General features: G+C 30.6%; 2 protein-coding genes across 6 annotated transcripts; one reads left to right on the top strand and one right to left on the bottom strand.

The window, feature by feature from the left end:
* Window positions 1-135: 135 nt before the first annotated feature.
* LOC124948137 (hamartin) lies at window positions 136-5,451 on the bottom strand. 2 transcript variants are annotated; one of them, XM_047491322.1, is made up of 15 exons: window positions 5,202-5,451; window positions 4,531-4,767; window positions 4,191-4,456; window positions 3,875-4,105; window positions 3,609-3,802; window positions 3,429-3,541; window positions 3,126-3,364; window positions 2,717-3,061; window positions 2,408-2,596; window positions 2,026-2,320; window positions 1,723-1,943; window positions 1,515-1,640; window positions 1,190-1,426; window positions 1,006-1,102; window positions 136-916 (listed from the first exon to the last, which is right to left on the bottom strand). In XM_047491322.1, the coding sequence occupies exons 2-15, from the start codon at window positions 4,637-4,639 to the stop codon at window positions 405-407; spliced, it is 3,174 nt and encodes a 1,057-aa protein (XP_047347278.1). In that variant the 5' UTR covers window positions 4,640-4,767; window positions 5,202-5,451; the 3' UTR covers window positions 136-404. The 2 variants fall into 2 exon arrangements, with proteins under 2 accessions (XP_047347278.1, XP_047347279.1); XM_047491323.1 differs by having other exon boundaries at window positions 5,065-5,207.
* Window positions 5,452-5,574: 123 nt separating this feature from the next.
* LOC124948135 (tyrosine-protein kinase Abl) lies at window positions 5,575-14,272 on the top strand. Of its 4 annotated transcripts, none has more exons than XM_047491320.1 (14): window positions 5,575-6,221; window positions 6,838-6,991; window positions 7,331-7,440; window positions 7,521-7,528; window positions 7,878-8,019; window positions 8,562-8,692; window positions 8,773-9,035; window positions 9,229-9,400; window positions 9,468-9,723; window positions 9,943-10,077; window positions 10,162-10,297; window positions 10,379-10,506; window positions 11,537-11,748; window positions 11,966-14,272. In XM_047491320.1, exons 1-14 carry the CDS (start codon window positions 6,095-6,097, stop codon window positions 14,147-14,149), a joined length of 4,158 nt encoding a protein of 1,385 aa, XP_047347276.1. In that variant the 5' UTR covers window positions 5,575-6,094; the 3' UTR covers window positions 14,150-14,272. The 4 variants fall into 4 exon arrangements, with proteins under 4 accessions (XP_047347276.1, XP_047347275.1, XP_047347274.1 ...); XM_047491319.1 differs by having other exon boundaries at window positions 7,521-7,819; window positions 10,379-10,485; XM_047491318.1 differs by having other exon boundaries at window positions 7,521-7,819.
* Window positions 14,273-14,572: the final 300 nt, after the last annotated feature.

Raw genomic sequence — 14,572 nt, 5'->3', positions numbered from 1 at the left:
TTGATACTTATGTTTAATAAATAATTAGCGAACCATTTCTCGTTTTTATAAATGTATGTATCTCTGTTCATCGATGTTGCGAAAAGATAATTCTCCTATAAATAATGAGAGGATCGTAAGTTAAAAGTAATGTTATGAAGTTTTCATAAAATATTTGAACCTTTTATTCTTGCTTCGTTTGTGAACAGTAAAGGTTGACCATTATTAATAACTCGATTAAGTAACATGTCTCTTCACTTGTAAATGGCAATCGCGTAATAACAAGATTTTGTAAATTACAACTAATCTAGTAATAAAAAGCTACAAATAACCTTCTTCTGATTTATGATCAGCACAGCACCAGACATAATTTGCAATGATGTGAAACAAAGGCCTGTTTAATAGAGAATGATTTCAATACAATGTTAATCTTGCTTTGGAAATTGTCGTTGTTGATTTGAGCGGGATGGTGAAGCAACTTGATTACTTGGGATAGGTTCAACAATCGCTTGCAGATTCGGAATTTCACCTGCAGAATCACAGCAATCGTTCATTATCCCAGTGCTGGAGTGAATAAAGGCAAGGCTACCCTCGCTTGACGAAGCTAGGCTGACTGATAAAGGAGGAGTACGTTCTTTAGGAGATGCAGAAGAAGGAAGATTTCCAACACTAGTACTTGCTCCACAAGTTATACTCTCGAGTGTACCATGGAGTTCGAGTATACGACCTTCTAATAGAAGATTAATTTCCAATTGTGCCTTATATTTGGATTCAACTGCATTTAATTCTGTTTCATGTTGATCCTTCGTTTCTAGCAGAGAACGTTGAAGTTCAACGAGTTGCGCTTCCTTACGATTTTCTTTATTTTCTAATTCAGCTAAACGTACTCTTAAAACTTCTACAAGCGAAGTACGGGATTCTAATTGGCGTCGTAGATCTAAAGTAAAAAAATGTAGCTATATCATATATCATATCAAATAGAGAATATTATCATTATCAATTTCATTAAATAAAATCGATATTTACTAATCATTTCTTCTGCATATGCTTGTTGTATCTGTGCCGCTTCTTGATTGATCGTAGGCGATCGTCCTCCTACATTTTCTTGCAATTTCGATTGTGCCTATAAAAAAAAAAAAGAATTAAAGAAAAGAAAAAAATTTTTTCGTTGAACATTTCGCTCTCATTAAATTATCTACGTTCAACTTACTTCTCCTAAAAGAAGGAGTTTCTTTTGTACAGTATCGAGAGTATGTTCTAACTCCTTTGCACGATTAGCTGCCTTCAATGCTTCTTTAAGTTGATGTCCCGCATCGAACAATGCAGCCTCCGCAGAACGTGTTTCTTGTTCACATTCAACTATTTTTTGTTGTTCCTCTTTTAGTTCTAATTCGAGTGATTCATTTCGAACTTTCAAAATTTGATTTTGTCGTTGCTCTTCTACACACTTTGTATCAGATCGTTGACAATATTATTACATTATTTTAAATCGATAGTAGTTTTTAGCAAAATATAAAATTTTACATATAACAAACCTTCGTTTGCCAATGATGTAATACATCTTTGTATCGTTCATCAGCGTCCCGGTTATCCCTTTTACTTTTATCTAATTCAATTTTTAAACATTCTACCTCTCTTTCTAACATTCTAAGCCGATCAGTCTATATAATTTCAAATTAAATAATATATTCAATGATAATTAAAATTCATAAAATTTTAATAACATTAAATTTTAAGACTTACCAAAGCATTGTTGTGTTCTTCTAATGCTCGCGAATCTCTTAATTTACCAAGAAGTCTTCTATTACGTTCAGCATGTACTTCTCTACGCTGTCGTTCAAATTGTAACTGCATTTGCATTAGCTGCAACAATTGATTTACATGATCTGTATTTAAATTTTCCTCATCTCCTGTTTCATCTTCTGTACTTTCTTCAGTAATCTTTAGTTTTGTAGAATTTCTACCTAGCATGTTAAAAAAAAAATAGAAAATATTTTTATACTAAAAAATTATCTCGCGCATATATATCATATATACAATACCTACGTGCTTTGTTATTGTCACTACAGAAACTACTTGCACGCGCACAAATATCAACGTAACGATCAAGCATACTGATTGGTGATACTCTTGATTCAGAATTATGTTGAATAGTTTTTTGTTCAGACATTTGTTCTTTTTGATCTAAGATTCCTAATAACAAGCATTCGTATCGGTATACGCTATTTGTTTGAGTTCCAATTTCCTCGAGTTTTTTCATGTAATTTGTTGTTTCTTTTCTTTCATTATTATCCATCCTTTTTAGCATTTTCATATCTGAACATGATCTAGTTCTTCGTAACTATATCAAATATGATTTTAATATCTTTATAAAAAAATTCTAATTAAAAGTTATTTATAATATAAAAATAAGAACTCTATAACTTACCTTATTTATATTCTTATTTATATGTTGTACTGGATATTGATACTGAGAATAAAATCGAAGTTGATGAACTTTTTGAGATAAATCTGCTATAGTACCACGTAATTTATCATCTTGAAATTCCGGTTTTTGTTCCCTATATTTCTGAATGTCAAGACTGCTACTATTTTGAAAGCTTACAATTTCCAAAACCTGTAGTTTACACACATATATCAGTAATGTATAAAGTTCATCCTTAGTTTTGATATACAATATAGTATAGTGCATTTTGTGAAATGTATATAATCAAATATTTATTTTATTTAATAAAACCTCTTGATCTTCTTGCCATGAATCGTTCTTGCAATTTTGACTTATGTCAGTTTCCACAACACTATTATCATCCTCGGTATTAGTTATTAATTTCTGTGGTTGTTGAACAGCCGTTTGCCTATCAGCAATTAATTTACTGATTTTTTGTGAAAGAAATCCTTGTACATTAACTCCAGTATCTCCAGAATTCATCCCAGAGCTAGCAATAGATAATATGGAAGGATTTAGAGGAACAGGTGTGGATGGCCGCGATGTTTGCGTTACTGTGCCATTGCTCAAAATACTAAGTGCTCGAACTGCTGCAGATCCTACAGGTGCTGGCCTTGTCGATAACTTACGAACATCCTACATTATATGAAATCGTAATTTTAAAATTATCTGGATATATATATTTATAACATTAACGTACCTTTACTGGTGTCGTTTCTGGTGTAGCTTCTACAGCAGCTTCTGGAGGAGAGGTACCACTTCTGTTAGTATTAGGTGTTGAGGGAGTTGAACGAACTTCATGAGATGTACTTTGGAATGATGGACTCTGTGGTGGAACTGTCATACTAGGAGACCAAAATGTTTCCTCATCTCCATTACTTATCTCAGTAGTTGTCAGTCCACCACTGATATTTAGTGGTACAAAATTGGAAGAATGATCTATAAATACTCCAAGTTTAAATAACCTTTCATGTATGGATAATATTATATAAGTAGTACTAACCTAAAGGTGGTGTAAATCGCGAATTAGTGGCTCCAAATATTTCCTCTCTACATTTGTCTAATGTAAAACGGTCACACTCTGCTATAATATCATGATGTTCCATTTTTTTCCATCTATAATATATAATAAAATATTTTTGAAACGGTATATTTTATTAATAAATTATAATTAAATTCATACCTAGTGGCTGAAATTTCTGTATCTTTGGATGCTGTAACAAGAAAGGGATGCATACGCACAGAATCCAACATTGGTCTTATAGTATGAGAAAAAGTAGCCAATTGATCACGTTGAATATACTGTTGTTTAAGATATGAGATGAAATTGCAGGGATACATAGCATATAGCCTGTGAAATAAACTGTATAATCCCACCTACAATATATTACTTTGTGTTTTGATGGCATTTATTATATTATACAATTTTGATGAATAAATAATACTTACCTGTAAATGTAATAGATACAAATAATTCTTGTCAATATTGCTAAGTACCGTGTTTGATGTCACATGTATAGGATGAGAAAGTGTTGATGATTGTTGATAGTAATAAGAAGCTAGATGGCCAAATACTTCAAAAATTTCTTGTAAATATGGTCCTAATGCAGCAGATAACATTGGTAGCAACATGACCAATAAAAGAAGCTCACTCATAAGTGATAATGTATCTGTTTCCACCTTAAAAAGAAATTTTTCATAATTTTATTTCATAGTTTTAAAATTTTCATTAATTATTATCATTAATAAATAAAATATATAATACCTTTAGCAATTTTAATAAATCTCTAAACAAAGTATGGTTTGCAAGTTTATATAGCCAGGTGGGTTGTTTACGAGCAATATGACCAAGTAAAGTAAGTCCTTTAATTTTTTGCTCATTATTTCCAGTCTTTGAAATAACTTCTGCCAATCTATCTAACAAATGCTTATCATGTGGTTCACGTACACCTGCCAGTACCTCAACAGTCCGTAAAGAATTTGTTGAAAGATAATAGTCCAATAAACCATTGACAAGCCAGCTATCTTTTGCTATGGTAATTGAATGTTATCATAGAAAATGAAAGTACAATATAGATACATTATAGAAGACATAATTTACTTACTACACAAGAAGTGTTCATGGAATACTTGCTTTATTTCTTCTACTTCTCCAAGTTTATTAGATTCTAGTAAATTAAAAAGATCAGCAATACTTGCTATATTGACACTCATCTTGACAGTAACAGGTTCTTTGATAAGCTGATAAAAAATTAATCCTTGGAGTAGGCATTAAAGATAATTGTTAATATGATCTTGCTTCCAGCCATCTGTTATCTGCCATGCAAACTGAACATCATGAGCTAGAAAAAGTAACAAAAAATTGATATATTTATAGACAAGACAATGACGAATGTAAAAAATAATATCATTTTCTTTTTAAATATATAAAGTAAGTTTTTTAGATCTAATGAAATGACAATTTGTCATTTCTAAATAAAGATGTATTGGTATGAAAATACGTATGCAAATGAAATAAGACGCATATATACAATTGGAAAATCGTTCATTTATATTTGTAGTATGTCATTGCCAAACTGTCAATGCATAGTTTTTCTGAAATATGTAAGAAAATTGTTGATTTTCTCATATAAATTTACCCGGAGAGAAGATCAGTCAGAGGCATAACTAATAATGACCTCCGTATAATAAAATCCTTGTACTTCTAATTAAACATCACGCGAGATACTAATAAAGAGGTTGAACTTATAGATGTTAAATTAATGAAAGAGCTCACCCAAATTACATCAAATATTTCGTGTAATTTATAGCAAGTTCTATGGCGACCAGCAAAGGCAAATATGTTACAAAGTAGTATAGATCCTTGTCGTCTCTAGGAAAACTAGCGCTGCAATCGCTTACGATTGCATCTATGCCTCGTATTTAGACAATCGCGCTTTAAAATTCTCCTTTAAATTGTCTATCAATCACATTAAAAACGATTTCGTCATCTCGATAGTGTTAATTTTTTAAAACTACATTCTGTTCTCTAGTCTAAAGCATTATGGGTAAACATATAATTAGTAAAGATTTGTAATAGATATATATAATGTAATATTACGTAGTTTCAACTCTCATAGATAATATACATCCAATGAACAGCAGTCTATACGTTAGTGTTAGTACTAGTGGATTCACTTTCATGAACATAAAGAGCTTTTTAATGCCGATTAGAAAAGTTTTTTATCGTTGTATTGTACATAAAGAAAAATCGTTATTTATCATCAGTATGTAAATATCAATTTGGTATTATTAAAAATAGATATATATGAAGAGAAAAAATTCAATTCACGACCAATCGAAAAAGTCAAATTCGACGCATCAATGAACATGTAATTCGTGCACGCATGTAAACCAACCCCCGATGTGCTGCCCCGCAGCAATGCGCCGACAAACTAAATAATCGACGTCAAAGCTGTCAAATATGGCGAGAGTAGCGAGCGTAATTGACATATAAAAATGTGAATATAAGGGACATCACAGTGATTTGTGATTTAAAATAAACCCGCGTTTTGTTTTATAAAACGTATAATGTAAGTTTGAATAGTGTGTCAAAAGTGAGTGCGTGAGGAACTTGGCCTCGGCGTATTTGTAGCCGAGGGAATATAAGGGCATGGTAATTGAGGAACTATGGGTGCTCAACAAACTAAAGACAGAATAATTCCAGCCGGGTCTACCGTGCGACAAACGCGAAAGCAACCCAGAAATTTAAAGGAGTCTCGTATTATAGGATCTAACATATTTACTGAACATAGTGGTAATGTGTATCAATTGTTATGTATATTCTTTTGCTTTCCAAATTTTCACCCTCTCTTTTAAAGTCTTCTTTTTTAACATCTATCAATTTTCTATTGAACTATCATTATCATTATTTTTATTAAATATTACATATCTCAAAATGTGATATATTACTTATATAATTTATAATGATTATATTTTTAACATATTATATTTTTTTATATTATATATTTTTTTTTAAATTAGCGTTAACTTTTGAAATATATGAAATTATCTACAATGATACTTGTAATGAAAAGTTATGATAGCATGTACTATGTACCATTGCTCATGATTATAAGTATGACTGTGAACTATCTTGTATATAAATTGATTTATTATAAATTTTTTTTTATTTTTAATAGAACCATAACTTTTTTATTCTTGTTTGAATTATTAATAAATCAAATTATTTTTTCTTGTTATGTAACTTGGTAGAGTTTATAAAAAATTTAGAGGAACAATTCTATATAGATACTGTTATGCAATGGTCATCCTCAATAAAGATTGAATTAGTTTGTGAATGAAAAAGATACTGTTATATCATCATCATTCTTGTCCCTATCTTTATTCTCATTATTTTTCTTTTTTTACAGAGGCTCTATTACAAAGTAGACCCCTACCTCACATTCCAGCATTACCAGAGGGGGATCCGCCTAGTAGTTCTAATGTTCAACCTATTTCACAACAAACAAATATTCAGCAACATACTAGTATATCTACTAGTGGACTCCTTGAAGCTGCTAACAGGTTAAATATATAAATTGTTTATTAACTGGATATGTGTATAGGTGTATGCATATGTATGCATTTATGTTTTCTCTTTTTTTTCCTTCTATATTTTATGATCAACTTATATTTTGTGGTTGAAAATTCAAGTCTGTTTAATATATTTCTTTACGAAGTTTCATTTTTACAAATTTAATAAGTATATGATAATATCTAACAGGCTAAATTTGGAAGTATTTAATAATTTGAAAATATCTCTTATCATCAGTTGTAAAAAAATAAATATATGGTTTAAAGCAATATTCTGAAATTAAAAAAAATTATATTTGAATAAGAATATTTACAATGATGTTTGAATAGGTGGACTAGCAAGGAGAATCTTTTAACACAAGAAGAAGATGATCCACAATTATTTGTTGCATTATATGATTTTCAAGCAGGAGGAGAAAATCAGCTTAGTTTGAAGAAAGGTATATATTAGCATATCTGCAATACTGGTACTTTCTTTTGAATTAATAATAATATGATTTTTTATAATTTTTATAAACAGGTGAACAAGTACGTATTCTCAGTTATAATAAAAGTGGAGAGTGGTGTGAAGCACATTCAAGTGCTGGTCAAGTAGGGTGGGTTCCGTCGAACTATGTAACTCCTGTTAATTCTTTGGAAAAGCATTCTTGGTATCATGGAAGAATATCTAGAAATGCTGCAGAATATCTTCTAAGTTCTGGCATAAATGGTAGTTTTCTTGTTCGTGAATCAGAGAGTAGTCCAGGTCAACGTAGCATTTCTTTAAGATATGAAGGACGAGTGTATCATTATAGAATCAATGAAGATAGTGAAGGAAAGGTTAGTTCGTTACTTAACAAATACAAATTCATATAACTCTCATATTTCATCATTTCAGATGTTTGTCACAACAGAAAGTAAATTTAATACATTAGCTGAACTGGTTCACCATCATTCAATGCTTGCTGACGGTCTTATTACGCAACTGCTTTATCCTGCACCAAAGCATAACAAGCCTACTGTGTTTCCACTTAGTCCAGGTGGCGTATACATTTTTGTCAATATTTTTTTTTCTTTTTCTTTTTTTTCTTTTCTTTGTTTTTTTTTCTTTTTTCTTTTTTTTTTTTTTTTTTTATTCAAGCACATTTTTTCAAGTACCCAATCCCTAAATAAAAGAAAAATCAATGTTATTTATTTTATTCATCTCTTTAATTTCCTTCTTTATCTTTCTAATTTTGTTTTAATATACTATAAATTTGATAAAATTTGATGTGCATGACTTTAAAACATAAAGTATTATTAATAACTTGTATTATTAACAGGTTATTGGGAGAATAAAATAATTATGCATTTTCAGCTTAATTCATCTAAAATATGTCATTCTAAAAAAAAAAAAAAAAAAAAAAAAAAAAAAAAAAAAAAAAAAAAAAAAAAAAAAAGGTTTCTGATAATATTATAATTTATATATTAATACACTAAATTTTTTAATATATAAATTTCTCTTAATATTAAGAACTTTTTATGCAAATATTATATAATACATTAGACTGTGTAAAATCATATAAACTGTAATGTATTTCAGAGCCAGATGAATGGGAAATTAATCGGACTGATATAGTAATGAGGCATAAATTAGGTGGGGGACAGTATGGTGATGTATATGAAGCAGTTTGGAAGAGGTATAATATGACAGTTGCTGTGAAGACATTAAAGGTATCTATAATAATATTCTGATATCGTTCATATTTATTTATAATTATATTTACAATAATATTTTTAATCTTTAATTGCAGGAAGATACCATGGCACTTAAAGATTTTCTGGAAGAAGCTGCTATAATGAAAGAAATGAAACACAGAAATTTGGTACAATTATTAGGAGTTTGTACACGTGAACCACCATTTTACATTATCACAGAATTTATGAGTAAAGGAAATTTATTAGATTACTTGCGTAATGAAAGCAAACATCAAATCAATGCTGTTGTTCTCATGCACATGGCAACTCAAATAGCAAGTGGTATGAGCTATTTAGAAAGCAGAAATTTTATTCACAGGTATTTACATTATAATATATATTATCAATGTATATTACAATATAATTATTACAATATAATATATTACAATGTATAATTACAATGTATTATTAATCATATCTGTACTGTATGTATATTTTTAATATTTTTGACAATAATTATTTATATTTTGTGTTGTAATTATATTAAAGCATTACTTGATTTTTTACAACAGAGATTTAGCAGCACGTAATTGTTTGGTTGGAGAAAATCATTTAGTAAAAGTCGCAGATTTTGGTTTAGCACGATTAATGAGAGATGATACATATACAGCTCATGCTGGTGCTAAATTTCCCATAAAATGGACTGCCCCGGAAGGTTTAGCTTATAATAAATTTTCTACAAAGGTAATAATACTAATTTTCCTATACCTGATGGTAGAACTTTAATATAATAGGTTGAATTTTTGTGTAGTCTGATGTGTGGGCATTTGGAATCTTATTGTGGGAAATTGCGACTTATGGTATGTCTCCATACCCTGGTGTGGATTTGACAGATGTTTATCATATGTTGGAAAAGGGTTATAGGATGGAATGTCCACCTGGTTGTCCACCTAAAGTATACGAATTAATGAGACAATGTTGGCAATGGTCTGCAGTAGAACGACCAACCTTCAAAGAAATTCATCATTCATTAGAAAATATGTTTCAAGAATCTAGTATTACAGAAGGTAATAAATTTGTTAGATTTTCTAGATCTAAAACTAACATATTAGGTGGATCGGAAAGTAATGTCGCTTTCTTAAATTAAATTCAAACGAATAAATTTTTAACAAGTTTTTATTTTTAATCACAATCAAATATCAACATGCGCAGAAACGACATTACTTTCCTGTCCCCTTAATATAATTATTTACATATATTAACAAATAAATATATATATACTTTAGAAGTTGAGAAACAACTGCAAGGTGGAGGAGAAATTCCATTGCTTGCATATAAAAAATCACAAACTGGTAGTACTGGAAACATCCATGGACTTGTACTTGTATCTGAACAAATGTCTTCCTCTGGTATACCACAAGGTGATGCAATTTATTAAAAATTTTATGTTTATATGTGCTATCATATTTATATTTGTAATATCATAATAATTTTCTTACATTTAGATGGTGCTAGTTCTGTAACTAAATTAAGTACTTTTGTGGGTGGATTATCGAGTAAAAGTAACAGTAATATCGTACAAATGAGACGTTCAACAAATAAAAAAGGGAAACAAGCACCTGCACCTCCAAAACGAACGAGGTAGGTTTTTATTTATTTTATAAGCTAATAATTTGAAAAGGATTTGATTTATATTATTACAAGATGATTCATTTTTTCCAGTCTATTATCATCGTGCAGTTCATTTCGCGATTCGGCATACCAGGAACAAGATCAACAAAATACCGATGCTGCCGCCATAGCACTTGATGATGCCACAGATCTAAATGGTATTGATAAGATTTTTGAAGGTATTTCATTATATTAATTAAGTGTAATGATGTATGCACGTCCAGCTTGTATTCTATTAATTCGAATTTCAGTTATGTTGGTTTTGTTATACGTTATCTACAGTGGCTCATAGCTTCAGGAATGTGGGTCATTCTCCATGAGCCAATATGTTCTGAATGTGCATAGTAAAATGCAGAATACTTGAAAGTTCTAAAAGTAATTGTTGGATATTATATCAGTGCACATTTGTATCTAGTTGATCTTAATCAATTTATACGTAGTTGCAGTTTATTATTATTTTTCTTCTTTCTTTATGACTGCTTTTATGATAAATTGATAATAATATCTTTATATATAATATTTCTTTTTAATATTAATCCAAATATATATCATGTTTATGCATGATGTAAATATTACAAAAAAAAAGTAATAGAAATATATTTATATTTTTATTTTATATCTCATATATTTTTCTTTTTTTATGTAATTTTAATTTAAGTAATTTCCATTTTAAAGATATTACTTGTAATCATTTCTTGTAGAATTAACAGAAATTCTATATTTTAATGAAAAATATTGTATTTTTATATAAATTTTGAATGTGTTCAAGCAGTGTTATGTGAGTTTACTGATGTTTCTAAACACATTCACGCACGCACGCACGTGCATTATAAAATACCTATTAAGAAACACTTCATCATAACTACTTCTGGCCTGCACGATTTTTTCGACAGTATTTTTTCAACAGTCATTTTTAGTACATACAAAAAAATATACATATTACGAAATTGAAATAACACTTATTTATAATAAGAGTCTTCTATATAATTGACTTCCCTTTATGATCACGATTAAGGAGAATGACCCTGAGTTATATGAAAGAAATATACAGTAAAACAATATAGCATTGATATTTTCTACCCAAAAATTCTTTTTCATCTATGATAGAGCTATATGTTCTATTCCTGTATGAAGTTATGCTTACTTACTGCAGGAATATTTAATCATAGATTATGTACAGTATACTTTGTTTATTAAATGACAACTCAGGTATCACACGAGATCTTGTGACAATGGCTACACAGTCAATTACTACAGGAGGTTGCGAAGTGGACGACGATGGAGATGGGTCTCAGGGGACAGCAGAACCTAATTTTGTTCCTCAACCATCAACTTCGCCAGAACCTGTTTCCAACATACCATGCAATCAGAAACAAATTAAAACACGACCTTATCCATCTAAGGAAGTACTGCCTCAGAAGGTACAATGAACATGCATTGTGGCCAGGCTTAAAATGTATAGTAGTCATTCGTGTAACAATATTGTAATTCCAAAGTATTACAAATTATGTGACGATCAATATTTATTGAGATATTTTTAACTTGTAAAATTTTGTCTAATGGTAAATGCATTTAGCACTGCTTGAATGAATTTCAACGTTTTTAAATATATGAAGCTTATAATCAAATTTATTTCAGTTGGTACATGTAGGTGCACTAGAGGTGCAAAATGTTAAGAGAGCAATTAACCGTTATGGTACCCTACCTAAGGGTGCAAGAATTGGCGCCTACCTAGAAAGTCTTCGGCAGAGCGGAATGCCTTCTAATCAAGAAAATATTGCAACTACTTCGGCAATATCTACAGTTGTGGAACAACATGATGTTACAAGTAGTACGGATACACCGCAGCATCGTTCGCTTTCTCCTCGTCAAAACAATTTACGTAATCAGCCTCAAATGACGCGCAGTAATTCTTCCAGTGGTGTAGTAAATACTTATCAACCACCAAATTCACCACGCAGTCGGACAGTAGGGATTAGAAAAAATAATACAGAAAATATTGGATTAAGAACTTTCCGAGGTCCAAATAATACTGGTTTCAGAACAGCCAGTCCATCAAGATCCGTTCAACCAACGCTTGCTGATCTTGAATTTCCTCCACCACCTATTGACTTGCCACCACCACCAGATGAAATTTTTAATCCTGCAGATCAATGTGATTTGCCTCCGCCTGTAACGGCTTCTCCAAATAGTGATATTTCTCATATTAAAACTAATTCACCAGTAAGTGTCAGAAAATTAAAATCAGAATGGAAAATAAAGGATGAAGTAAATGATGATCAAGATGATAAGAACAACGATGTTAGAAATGTAGAACCTTCTGTGAAAGAAGCTAGTTCTAGATTTGGTGTAAACTTACGGCGCAGAGAAACTACTAGCGAAATACATTGTGCCGTAAATAAATCTTTGGATGATAAAAAAACAATTCTTAAAACGAAAGAGGTATCTAGTAACGTAAGACTGGAATCAACAGAATTAACATCATCTCCAGAAGAAGCACCACCACCACCTCCGCCACCACCTCCACCTCCTACTGCTGTTGGTATAACAGATACATTTGAATCCAAACCAGGGATGAAGGAGATGTTAGAGTTAAAATTGGTTAATGAAATAAAACAAAGTGCTGATATGAAACACGGAGGATCTGTAAAAAAAAGTGGAATTGCAGGTAATGTACCTTCATTACCTCTTGATCCTGCATCTCAGTTATTATCAGAGTTATGTGCCAGCTTTAGTATGGATACAAATAAACATTCAGTACAAAATGAGTATGCCATTTCTAATCTGAAGAGCAATGATAGTTTTTCAATTGCACAGGATCATCATTTAAATCTTGATAAACACACTACACACAAAGAGATTGATGCATCTTCACCTATAACAGAGAGTGTAATAAGCACTGGCAATATAGGCTTCAAATTGAAAAAGGTAGATAAGAGGAATAACCCGCAAAAGGAAGAAACTGGAGATAATCAAATAATTGATTTTAAGGCTAGATTACGAAAGGTAGATAATGCAGAAAAAGATAAAGTTGTGGAAGATAAAACAAAACGGTTTGATGATATTGGAAGTAGTATCACAGATTCTTCAGAATTAGGTACAGATGATCAAGTTGATGATAAACGTAGAAGTACCGGAAGTATAAGTAGCCTAAAAAAATTATGGGAAAATAAAGAAGCTTCCTGCGATAATCAACCGCTCAGTCCTAAATTAAGTGTTCGAGGTGTAAATAAACCAGATATAGTTGATGCAGGTGAAGACTCACCAGAAGATCATAGTGGGGCATCAACACGTAGTTCTACGAGTAAAGGAGACACAAGAGTATGGCCTCCGACATCATCCACAGATATAGAAAAACCTGTTGTGCCAGCTAAGCCACTAAAACCATTAGTTTCTTCAACTAAACATTTTGGTTCCTCAATATACGCTACACCAAATTGCAATAAGTCTACTTCACAGACAGATGAAGATGCAAATAAACAAACTGCCGAATCAAAAGGTGCAGTAAAACATAGTGTAATCGAAATTTCGAATGTTATTGAAAATAGTATTTTGAATCTTAGAGGTAGTCCAACTATAATCATGGCTAGTTGGCTTCAACTATCCGATAAAGTTGGTTTGCTCCATGGTATGTGCATAAGTCTTACAGATACTGCAATAGCACCACACGCGAGGTTTCAGTTCCGCGATTTACTCACTAGACTTGAGCTACAAGCACGACAACTAAGAGCAGCTGGAACAAGAAATATTGCAGAGAATACAAGACTATTAAGTGAGGTTCAAAATACAATAAAAGATGTAATAAATACAGTGCAGAGATAAAGTATATATTGGTGGTGGAAAATCAAAAATAACATTTTACACTCTCTTACATTTCTGTTAAAATATTGAATTTTAATTTCTGTCACCAGTTTGAATATATATAATAAATATACGTAAATATATATATATACATACATATATATATATATATATATATATATATATATATATATATATATGTACATATATATATATACATACATACATACGTACACATACATACACACATACATATATACATATACATGACATAGCATATCTTATTTTAATCAATGCATCTAAATATTTTTAACCAACAAATTTCAAATAAAAATATTTCAATGTATTGATTCATTAAGATGAGATATCCTTATGTACAACGTATACGTCTATGTGTATAATATGAATCATAAATCATACATGCATACATAAATATATATATAA

The sequence above is a fragment of the Vespa velutina genome, chromosome 3 (assembly GCF_912470025.1).
Source record: "Vespa velutina chromosome 3, iVesVel2.1, whole genome shotgun sequence".
Classification (NCBI taxonomy): domain Eukaryota; kingdom Metazoa; phylum Arthropoda; class Insecta; order Hymenoptera; family Vespidae; genus Vespa; species Vespa velutina.
The sequence above is the reverse complement of the archived record's forward strand: the minus strand, read 5'-3'. Positions and strand labels throughout refer to the sequence as shown.